The following is a 12,821-nucleotide window of genomic DNA, read 5'->3' on the forward strand; positions in this document are numbered from 1 at the left end:
TAAGTAGCCATCTAATCTCCAAAGAAAGGGGGGATAAACTATGTGCCTCTCTAAGTAATGGATTGGTCAAAATTAAAAATGAATTTAATGTGCGGCTACAGAATGTAATTAATTGAGAAAGATTCAAAAATGTAATTCAGTCACAACCACAATGTTTGGCTCATCGTTTCCAATATGTCAAAACAGAGATCCCTTATGTAGTTCCATTCCCAGTAATCCAAGGAGCATTTCTAAGAATGGCTGAGCCAGTTCCCCACTTGCAGAGTAAGCATTCAAATCTATTTGGGTAAAAAAGTTCTGGGATAATTTGGAAGTAATTTAAATAGTTAAGAGTTCCAGATAATTCAGCAATTGACAAACATCACACCTCTCATGGTTTCCCAAACTACAATAGACAAATCTTTGCATTAGGATGCACCACAACACTTGTCCCTATAATAACGTAGGAGTGGTTAAACAAAGGTGAACAATGTGCCGGACTACAGGAAGACTAGTTGTCGTCATTCTGTCAGCTAACGGGGATCCTAATCAAATCAAAATCAAACCAAACAAAGGCATAACACACACAGAGACATGCACTAACTACAAAGATATCAACAAAGATATACACACAACCTGCAACAATTTCAAAGATTTTACTGAGTTACACTTCATATAAGGAAATCAGTCAATTGAAAACCATACATTAGGCCCTAATCTATGGATTTCACATGACTGGGAATACAGATATGCATCTGTTGGTCACATATACCTTAAAAAAAAGTAGGGGCCTGGATCAGAAAACCGGTCAGTATCTGGTGTGACCACTATTTGCCTCATGCAGCACGACACATCTCCTTCGGCATAGAGTTGATCTGTAGACTGTAGAATGTTGTCCCACTCCTCTTCAATGGCTGTGCAAACTTGCTGGATATTGGCGGGAACTGGAACAGGCTGTCGTACACGTCAATCAAAAACATCCCAAACATGTTCAATGAGTGACATGTCTGGTGAGTATGCAGGCCATGGACGAACTGGGACATTTTAAGCTTCCAGGAATTGTGTGCAGATCCTTGTGACATTGGGCCGTGCATGATCATGCTGAAACATGAGGTGATGGAGGCGGATGAATGGCACAACAATGGGCCTCAGGATCTCGTCATGGTATCTTTGTGCATTCAAATAGCTTATGCATGCCCATACCATATCCCCACCGCCACCATGGGGCACTCTGTTCACAACGTTGACCTCAGCAAACCACTCGCCCACACGACGCCATACACACACGCTGGCTGCCATCTGCCCGTTACAGTTGAAACCGGGATTCATCCGTGAAGAGCACACTTCTCCAGCATGCCAGTGGCCATTGAAGGTGAGCATTTGCCCACTAAAGTCGGTTACAACACCACACTTCAGGAAGGTCAAGACCCTGGTGAGGACGACGAGCACGCAGATTAGCTTCCCTGAGACGTTTTTTTGATAGTTTGTGCAGAAATTCTTCAGTTGTGCAAACCGACAGTTTCATCAGCTGTCCAGGTGGCTGGTCTCAGATGATACCGCAGGTGAAGAAGCCGAATGTGGAGGTCCTGAGCTGGTGTGGTTACACGTGATCTGTGGTTGTGAGGCTGGTTGGACGTACGGCCAAATTCTCTACAATGAAGTTGTGGCGCCATATGGTAGAGAAATGAATATTAAATTATGTGGCAACAGCTCTGGTGGACATTCCTGCCGTCAGCATGCCAATTTCATGAGACATTGGTGGCATTGTGTTATGTGGCCCTTTATTGTCCCCAGCACAAGGTGCATCTGTGTAATGATCATGCTGTTTAATCAGCTTCTTGATATGCCACACCTGTCAGGTGGATGAATTACCTTGGCAAAGGATAAATGCTAACTAACAGGGATGTAAACAAATTTGTGCACAACATTTTAGAGAAATAAGCTTTTTTTGCATATGGAACATTTCTGGGATCTTTTATTTCAGCTCATGAAACATGCGACTAACACTTTACATGTTGAGTTTATATTTTTGTTCAGTATAATTTCAGAACAAAACAGAAAGACCTAACTACCAAATGGAGAGAGGAGAGCAGGATAATTAGCAGCTAACTACTATACCACCTGATTCATAAGCCTTAACAAACCACTAACCCAGCAGGACTCCTCTGCACTGATTAGCCATGGTGGAGACAGTGTGTTTCGGAAAGGTGCTGCTCTGTATAACAACCATTCACTCACTAGTGCAGCATTTAGATACGCAGATCAATGTAATTCACCCCTGACCGCTTCAAAGCCTTTTCCTTTTCATCTATCTTTAAAACGCAGCTAGGCCAGTCATATTGGCGGAAGGTCTTAAAGAATGCCTGTTGAAAAATATAGTTTTTTTTAGCAGCCAGCTGAGTGGGAATGCCTAATTAGAGTGAAAGTAGTTCACACCAATTTGCATCTGTTTTACATATTCAGTGGAAGAATAATTGATAGTACCTGCTTTTAAAATGTATAATGCACATAATGATTATGCAGTTTAGAGGGAAGAATTAGATTAAACTCTTGTCTTCTACTTGGTGTGACCCAGAGAAACAGACAGCTGTATAGTTGTAATGAAATTGAGAGAGAAACATATCGCCACAATAATAGATAAGAGTTTTGTTTGGGGTCTGGCAATAATGAGGCAGAGACAATTTGATTAAATATTCTCTGTAAATAAGAAAGAGAGGGAATGTTTGGCTCAGAAGGCAACTGCAGTGTCCTCCTTATTAAGCTGCTTTGAACTATTGTCTTGTAACTTGTTAATTGATTCAGGCCGAACCGTATAATCACATTATGGTCCTCTTGTTGCTAATAAACAGAAATAAAAAAAAATACAATTGTTTTTGCTCTACAGGAAAATAAATGGAAATCTAAAATAAATGATAAATCAACAAAGCAAACTATTCTCCAATGCACCAACACAACCCAAAACGAATATACTGTTGACAAATGAAGTCTGGTGTAAAAGTACAACATGTATATTTTAGAACTATATTGTTTCCCATAAATACATGACAGTAGGAGATGTGACCTTTAAAGGACAATAGACATAAATAGCTACTTGCACCTTTCACTGCACATTTATGATGAGTCTTATTCCAATTTAGAGGAATAAAGTAGAGAAAACCCAGAGCTAAATGCCTAAAGCATCACACCGCCCAATTATGTTTTATCAATAGCTGTTCTCCTTTGACAGGCAACGCTTTAAACTAGCCAGTGAGTATGCCCAGAAAGAATGAAATCGCAAAACTCATGAGCAGCGTGTTTGGAGGACAAAATTAGGTTATGTTCAACAGTTGACCTACCACGCTGGGTCCCCACGATGATACCATTGTCTTAAAGTAGCTACAAATCAGGGCTTTATCCATGTGATAGTGAGATTACTGGGGGCATCAGTTTGCATTACTCTGTATTGGTGCCCTGCAGAGATCTGTGGGAAGACTTTGGGGAGGGGTAATGAAAAGCAAGCGCTGGATTGGATTCTCAGCAGGGGGCTGGATGTGCAGGATCCAGTTTCAAACAGACCGGGAATCCAATGAGTATTTTTCTAAACGCAGTTCAGTTCACAGACCAAAAGCATCACATGGAACTGGCTGCCTCCCCCACCATATTAGCCAATGAGTTACTATTAGTAGTACAAAACTCAGCAAAAAAGAAATATCCCTTTTTCAGTACCCTGTCTTTCAAAGATAATTCATAAAAATCCAAATAACTTCACATATCTTCATTGTAAAGGGTTTAAATACTGTTTCCCATGCTTGTTCAATGAACCATAAACAATTAATGAACATGCACCTGTGGAACGGTCGTTAAGACACAAACAGCAGGGGCCTCCCGGGTGGCGCAGTGGTCTAGGGCACTGCATCGCAGTGGGCGCCACCAGAGACTATGGGTTCGCGCCCAGGCTCTGTCGCAGCCGGCCGCGCCCGGGAGGTCCGTGGGTTAGGGAGGGTTTGGCCGGTAGGGATATCCTTGTCTCATCACGCACCAGTGACTCCTGTGGCGGGCCGGGCGCAGTGCGCGCTAACCAAGGGAGCCAGGTGCACGGTGTTTCCTCCGACACAGTGGTGCGGCTGGCTTCCAGGTTGGAGGCGCGCTGTGTTAAGAAGCAGTGCGGCTTGGTTGGGTTGTGTTTCGACCTTCGTCTCTCCCGAGCCCGTACGGGAGTTGTAGCGATGAGACAAGATAGTAATTACTAGCAATTGGATACCACGAAAAGGGGGTAAAATAAAAATAATTTTAATTTAAAGAAAAGACACAAACAGCTTACGGACGGTAGCCAATTAAGGTCACAGTTATGAAAACTTAGGATACTAAAGAGGCCTTTCTACTGACTGAAAAACACCAAAAGAAAGATTCATCTCCCAGTGTCTGGTGGAATGCAGAGTGAACCAGGTTTTCCTCTAGGATGTTGCCTGTACTTAGCTCCATTCCATTTCTACTTACCCTGAAAAACTCTGCAGTCCGATTACAAGCATACCCATAACATGATGCAGCCACCACTAGACTTGAACATATGGAGAGTGGTATTCAGTAATGTGTTGTATTGGATTTACCCTGAACATAACACTTTGTATTCAGGACAAAAAGTGAATTGCTTTGCCACATTCTTTTTGCCGTATTACTTTTTGCCTTGTTGCAAACAGAATGCATGTTTTTGGAATATTTTTTATTCTGTACAGGCTTCCTTCTTTTCACTGTGTCAATTAGGTTAGTATTGTGGAGTAACTACAGTGTTGTTGATCCACCCTCAGTTTTCTCCTATCACAGCCATTAAACTACGTACAGTAACTGTTTTAATGTCACCATGGTCCTCATGGAGAAATCCCTGATTGTTTTCCTTCGTCTCTGGTAACTGAGTTAGGAAGGACACCTGTACCTTTGTAGTGACTGGGTGTATTGATATACTATCCAAAGTGTAATTAATAACTTCACCATGCTCAAAGGGATATTCAATGTCTGCTTTTTTATTTTTTACACATCTACTAATAGGTGACCTTCTTAGCGAGGCATTGGAAAACCTACCTGGTCTTTGTGGTTGAATCTGTGTTTGAAATTGGCTGCTCGACTGACAGACCTTACAAATAAGTTTATGTGTGGGTACAGATGAGCTAGTCATTAAAAAATAATATTAAATACTTTTATTGCACACAGAGTGAGTCCATGAAACTTATTATGTGACTTGTTAAGCAAACTTTTACTCCTGAACTTATTTAGGCTTGCCATAACAAAGGCGTTGAGTACTTATTGACTCAAGACATTTCAGCTTTTCATGTTGTATTCATTTGTAAAATTATGGAGTATTGAGTGTAGGCCAGTAACACAAAATCTCAAGTTAATCCCTTTTAACTTCAAGCTGTAACATAACAAAATATGAAAAAAGTCAAGGGGTGTGAATACTTTCTGAAGGCACTGTATACTATAGGGCCAGTAGCAAAAATAATTCTGCCACTATAATTTAAAAAGGAGGATGGAATTGGATTGAGTTGCATTAAAGGTATGGGTGACAGTCACCTACTGTAACACTAGCAGAAAGTCATCTGAAAGTAAAGACCTGCTTAATCAGGTGAGACCCCACATTGGCACGGTGACACCAGAGGACAAAACATGAAAGGTAAGACATACTTGGCTCTTTTTGTCAATATGGCTGCCAGTATGCAGACGGTTGACACCTTGTACTGTTAAAGAGGTGTTCTCTAAGGAACTGAACCAGAGCCAGTCAGCTCTGGTGGGCAGAGTGGCAAAAATATCCGATTAAGGTAATTCTTACCACATTATCATGGCAGATTGATTTTTGTGTTCATTACTACCAGAACATGTTTCAGTATGACATATAGCCTCTGCCTACGGTCTCTATTGTTGACCAATACTAGGAAGAGGTTCATTAAACATGGTTGAGTACAGGGAAAAGATACTTCCTAATACCAGTGTGATTAGTATTAGTCCTACACCTACTGTCCTCAAAGTCCCTTCTGAGCTTCAGGAGAGGTGTCAGTTCCAGTAGATTGGCACTTGATCTAAACTTCCCTGTACTGGGTGAAATAATTCACTGCCTGCCCCCTGCACCCCAGCCTCCGCTCTCTTCAAAAAGGGCATTGTTTGGTTTATAGAGCCGCGACCAGAATACTAATGAGATACTGAAGAGAAAATGGATCGATCAATACGATCACAATGAGGCATGAAAGGTCTGCTACCTTCAAGGCAAGTCGCCTGGAATCATAAATTCCATGGCTGCCCGGTTCCCTTTCAACACAGAGACTCTGACTCTGACCCTTTGACATTACTCAGTCTTATTGATCCTAACACTTTTCAGTCTGTTAAACCAATACCACAGCTGACAGCTATCCTTTACAGCGCCCTAATGAACTGAAAAAATCTAAACGTTTAATTTTCTCCCAGGAACATTGTTCCCCTTTCTGAGTCGCAGTCTGTCAATACACCTTGGAGAGAGATATCTAAACTTCATTAGGGCTTTTCTTTTACTCAATACCAAAACAACTCCTCAAAAGGTAGGTGAGTTTTATTGCTTATAAGTTATTGCACTAATAAACAGGTGAAGTGTTGCAGTTAGAAGAACCGCTGTGGGATAACTCAATCACAGACACAGAGGAGGAGAGAGAAATGGAGACAGAGGAGGAGAGAGAAATGGAGACAGAAGAGGAGAGAGAAAGTGGTGATGGCGGTGGTTGAGGTGGCAGGGGAGACATTGTTCCTTCCTGCATTGACAGCATTCTGACAGGCAATGGTAACTTTCTCTTCAGCGCATATCACCTCTGGGTATGTGGGTGACATTTTGGAGTATTTTAATTAGCATCAGGTTGTCCCCTTAGTGAAGTAAGAGTGTTTCTGAGGAGAATGGAGTAGTTGGTATTTACTCCCAGTCAGAATCAGACAGTGTGGCTTACCGTGCTATATCAGCAGTATGCCTGCATGTTCTTCTGTTTCTCTCCTCTCATCATTCATTCATCGCCCTGGGGCTTGTGTGCATTCTCTAAGTATGACACAATGACATGTCACCGTTGTCTTTGAGGCATTCCTCTCATTATGTTGTGTGAGGTCAAAGGAAAATTCAGTTGCAGCTTAAATAGCTGGATGGTGGGGGTCTACAAATTGTCAAATGCAGATTGTCCTGGATTGTTACTGGCCCCACCACCTACTAGATTTCTAAGCTTTCTGTTCAAACAGCAATGCATTTTTCTTCAGAAAAGTGGAGAATAAAGAGGGATGTGCCCTACCCAAGCACCAGTGTGTTATCTTTTGTTTTAATGTTGTGCTAGAATTGGAACACATCACAATAATTTGCAAAATCAGTTACAAATTATGATATATTCACCATGTGATTTGGCAAAATGTGTATGAATGTGCTTGGGATGGACTCTTATGAAGACAAATATTGTCAATTTAAAACATGTTTGAAGAGATGGATGTATGCGCAGCAGTAAACAAAGCAAATCGCTGAAATGCAAACTGCTCCAGCCCAGCCACTGCTGTCCTGCTGTGACTACAGCAAACAAATACCATGCTGATGTCTCTTCTGGGGTCTGGACTAGCATTAACCAAAACAGATAAATACAGTAGATAAATAAATAACAGGGTTGATCACACCAATGGTACTATCAAGCAAAGCCATAAAGGCCTGTGTCAAGGCACAGAGAGAGCCATGTTTTCTGTGATTTGTGGTGACTGGCACCTTCCATGTTCACTGAGATTTGTGATGTTTTACCACCGAGCAGAGACTTGTGGGTGATAGATATTCCACCTTTGTTATTTATTTGACATTTTTATGTACAATAGCAACATTATTCGTGATGACAGTACATCTGGTTGTTTACGATTTAGACTGATTGCCTAATAACTAGAAGGAATTAACATATAGCAGCTAATTTCAAAGCTGTTTGCCAATATTTCAAACTCCGGAAATTACTCAGCATTTTATTTATGTAGCCTACTACTGTAGCCATATAGATTTTTATTTGGTCAAATCAAAATTGGTAATGTAGAATTTAAAGTAGAAGAATGAATAATAAAGCAGAACTTTTAAGATGCAGTCAACATTTGTTAGACAGAGTGGGATTTACAATCCCTATCCCTCGCTACGGGCTGATGGCTACTTTTGAAGCGGCCTTATTAAAGGGCTGTTAATGCATGGTCATGCAATTTAGTAAATTACAAGTCTGAGGATCAAAATTGGAGGTGTAGAGTCTTCCATCTTGCTCTGTGTTGCATTTCCTAAGATCTTTATTGATCTACTGTTGGAAGCTTAAGGGCATCATCTCAATTAAGAAAAACACACAGACATCTCTGGGTCAGAGCCTTCCATAAAGATGGCACACGAAGGTTACAATGCTCTCATATTAATATCAGTCAGTCCTAGAATAACACCACACCAGGCTTAAAGACAACGCTTAGATGTTATATTCATGGCTACGGACCTTGAATGACCAATCTTTTGTTGCTCTCTGATCACTAGGTAAGGATCATCTTATGAGAAATGAATGAGAGGTTCCAACTCAAAGGCTTACCGGTATTCAAAATCTAGAGTCTCTTCAATGGAATGGTTTATTGACAATGTCAGTGAACATAGTAGGCAAATTTGACCTGATTGATATCTGGATCTACAATGGACATATTGACAGAAACAAGTTTGTAATAAAGTAACACTTTCTCTTGATCAAATACCAATATCCAGCTACACTTGACACAGGCCTACCAGTGTAATAATATATGTAACTACACAGTACTGTACACTAGTAAGTCCATGCAGTTATGGGGTAGACCTACTTGGTGCTGGATGGCTCAGTTGGTAGAGCATGGCGCTTGCACCGCCAAGGTTGTGGGTTTGATTCCCGGGGCCACCCATACGTACAATGTATGCATGCATGGGTGTAAGGTGCTTTGTATAAAATCATCTGCTATATGGCATAATTACTTACTTTGGCACTGTTTTGTATTTTTTTGGAAACAGTGGGAAGTATTATGTAACTATCTCTACTGATGTACCTACTTGGTACATGGTATTTGTCATACTCTGGAATAAAGGCTAAGCAAGACCAATAGCTACATAATGTATTGTTACATAACAGTCTATCTGTCCTTTTCTGCTTGTCTCTTAGTCCAAATACTGCTTCTTACAGTTTCAATGGGACAAGGACAAGAACACATGCACCCCAAAATTCTGAAGGTGCACAAAGTACGTGAGGATGGCTGGGGGTGGTCCGGGGGAGGGATAGTTGGAGAATTATTTAATGTTCAAACACCTGAAACAGCTTTTCCCTGCAATATAAAGCCATAATCATAATGCTTAATTCTATGTAAAAATATGTATATTTTTCTGCATATGTAAGCATACTGTACCTCACACATAAACACACTTTCACATTTCTTCACATACGCTGCTGCTACTGTTTATTATCTATCCTGATTGCCTAGTCACTTTTACCCCTACCTGTACATATTACCTCAATCATCTCAACTACCTCGTACTCCCAGCAAAATTACTTGGTACCGGTACTCCTTGTATATAGGCTCGTTATTGTGATTATATTGTGTTACTATTTCCTTTTTTGTGTGCTATTTTTTGTACTTTTTAACTCTGCATTGTTGGGAAAGGGCTCGTAAGTAAGAATTCCACAGTAAAGTCTACACCTGTTGTATTTGGTGCGTGTGACAAATTACATTTGATTTGATTTTACGTCTGTATTCTCCTGGTTATTTTAAAGAAAGAAAATATGTTTCTCTGCATCTCTGCAAAAATCTGAGTAAAAGATTAAAAGAAATGTGAGTCCTATTCAGTACGTTTAGTTAATGCTTGCTTTTCTAAAGTAAACCAACATTGCCAGCCGGCATGCCAGCTAAGATAGTTAGACAAGCTAGCTACTCTAACTTGATTGATAGACTGTAATGGCTTCTTGGTAGCTAGTTATGAGGTTGGGAGATAGGTTCCCAATCTGGGCAAGATAAAGCCAATTTCATGAAATTGGTAGGTGGCTAGTAGTATTACAAAAAAACAACAACAACAAATAAAAAATATATTTTTGTAACAGGAGAAATGTGAAGGGGTATGTGCCCCTGTACCCCCTATGGGGATGACACCTCTGAACACAACTATTATGACAGCTACAGTACAAAAACAACATCATTATACAAATCCAACTACCGTTACATGTTTAATGGGTTTCAAAACCTTGAAAAATGATTTGCCTTTGATAGAACTTAAGGAATGTTTGTTTCCTTTATCTTACAGACTCAGAAACGACTTGGCTGGATTTCCCCCCACAAAACAATGCATTCATCCTATTGCATGAAATAAAATAACCCTGACAAATAGTTGGAGATGAGACAAAAAAATAAGAAATTCCAAGTGGAAACGTTATGCTGTCTGACATTGTACTGTACTAAATTGTTCAGTAAAATATAGAGATAGATAATATAGATAGGGAGAAATACCCGACTTACCAATGACGTATGTGAGCAGGAGGGCGAGGGTTACGGTGATAGCGGTGGCGCTTAAGGCAGTGCATTTCCAGTTGCAGCACTTGTAGGGCTTGTTGAAGGTGAACATGGGTCTGGAGAAGGTGCTCCTGGGTAGGGGCCGTGGGGGTGGGGAGTACACTGTGCTAGATGTCAGAGGGTAGTTCTGACTGGCAGCGCTGAACAGAGCAGAGGAGCCTGAGCCATGTTTGAACAGAAAATGCCTGCAACCCAACAACACAAGAGGTTGACATTGATGAGAATATACACAACATAGCACATACATTACCATACATGACCGTTTCATTGTAACACAATAACATAGTATTGTTTGAACATTTTCACCTTTTAATTTGCGCACAAATATAAACAGCGTAGATATGACATGAATACACATGCACAGATTAAAACATTTCCAATCTGTGTAGTACTTAAATAGAATACAGAACATAATTTACTTCTGTTAGATACTTGTGTAGTTCGGTTTAAGTTATTGGTAAACTGCTGGAAATGCACATAATTAAAATCAATCTCAGAATGCAATCCCATTTCCCTCCATGACCAAATGATATAAATCCTACATCTAATGAATGAATGCTCCCAACAGGCAAACCGCCTTAACATGTTTGCACCAGCCATGCATTGGGGGGGGGGGGAGACATTTATTATTACATTCTCACACCTGACAGTGATGCTGAATGCTGTGATTACATGGATTTATGCTAATGCAGAATGGTGGCCAATTCCTCCTCACTGTGAACTTGACCTTGCAACCACTGCCTTTATCTAACAAGCTGTAGGCGGCAGTGTGCAGGGAGGGAATAGACGACCGGCGGAACAGAAGAACAAAAGGAAGGGGAGAAAAATAACCCTCATTGCTCAGGTCCCTAATTAGAAAAGGTTTTAATACCATTAGCCGCTATCTTTAATGTGTTCAATTAAAGATGTGAAAGTACAAAGGTCAGTTTTAGGGAAGATTATATCACAGGGCATAATTGCTGGGCCAATTTTCACAGACAGCGTAATTCAGTTTAAGTATGGTTCACAAAGGGATAAAGTTATCTGAGGCATGTTTGTTTTTGTTGTCCAAGCCAGTGTAAATGCAGCATCCTGTGGTATTGAGTAATTCTCCTCAAGGTCTGCAGCAACATTCATGAAAACTGGTGAATTGTATTGTTCAGTTATGGACCGTGGACATCCAGAACTGAGCTCAACACAGTCTGGGATATTGAGGCACAGTTCTGTTGTAGTGCTGCTGCTGACACTTGAAAAATGCATTGTTAAGGGCAAAAAACGGTCAATAGAGGACCAATCAATTCCTGTCTGTGTGTAATTTAAAGAAATTAGGAAGAAAATGCTTGTGGTCTTGAATATGGTCATTATGCTGATGTGACAGAAATATGTAATTGCATTGATGTTGGGTCAGTGCCATATCATCAGTGTCTGTGTTCTTAACAGTGTATCGACTTGGCTGATATCATTTGGCCAAAATAAAATAACTGCTTTTATCTCAAACTTTGTTTTGGTTTGAGGAAGGCGTTCAGGAGGAGGAACTCTACACTACACAAAAAAGGGTTCCAAAAGGGTTATTTGTGGAGCGATAGGGTTCTACCAAGAACCATTTTGATCAGAAGAACCCTTTTGAAATCAAATCAAATGTTATTTGTCACATGCGCTGAATACAACAAGTGTAGACCTCACATTGAAATGCTTACTTACAAGCCCTTAACCAACAATGCAGTTTTAAGAAAAATTTGTGTTAAGAAAGTATTTACTAAAACAAACTGAAGTAAAAAAGAAAGAATGAAAAATAAAGAAAATAGAAAAATAACAAATAATAAAAGAGCAACAATAAAATAACAGTAGCGAGGCTATATACAGGGGGTACCAGTACAGAAACAATGTGCGGGGGCACAGGTTAGTTGAGGTAATTGAGGTAATATGTACATGCAGGTAGAGGAAAAGTGACTATGCATGGATAATAAACAGAGAGTAGCAGCAGCGTAAAAATGGGGTTGGGGGGACAATGCAAATAGTCCGGGTAGCCATTTGATTAGCTGTTCAGGAGTCTTATGGCTTGGGGGTAGAAGCTGTTAAGAAGCCTTTTGGACCTAGACTTAGCGCTCCGGTACCGCTTGCCGTGCAGTAGCAGAAAGAACAGTCTATGACTAGGGTGGCTGGAGTCTTTGGCAATTTTTAGGGCCTTCCCTGACACCGCCTGGTATAGAGGTCCTGGACGGCAGGAAGCTTGGCCCCAGTGATTTACTGGGCCGTGCGCACTACCCTTTGTAGTGCCTAGTGGTCGGAAGCCAAGCAGTTGCCAAACCAGGCAGAGATGCAAC

General features: G+C 40.7%; 1 protein-coding gene across 4 annotated transcripts in view; it reads right to left on the minus strand.

Moving 5' to 3' along the window:
* The window catches only part of LOC139534680 (teneurin-1-like), a 225,658-nt gene that overhangs the window by 112,454 nt on the left and 100,383 nt on the right, over positions 1 to 12,821 (minus strand). For all 4 annotated transcript variants that reach the window (XM_071334069.1, XM_071334060.1, XM_071334050.1 and 1 more), the window contains exon 5: positions 10,465 to 10,703. In XM_071334069.1, the coding sequence (XP_071190170.1) occupies positions 10,465 to 10,703 (239 nt within the window). The remainder of the gene's footprint in view (positions 1 to 10,464; positions 10,704 to 12,821) is intronic.

Source organism: Salvelinus alpinus, chromosome 1, assembly GCF_045679555.1.
Source record: "Salvelinus alpinus chromosome 1, SLU_Salpinus.1, whole genome shotgun sequence".
NCBI classification, from domain to species: Eukaryota; Metazoa; Chordata; class Actinopteri; order Salmoniformes; family Salmonidae; genus Salvelinus; species Salvelinus alpinus.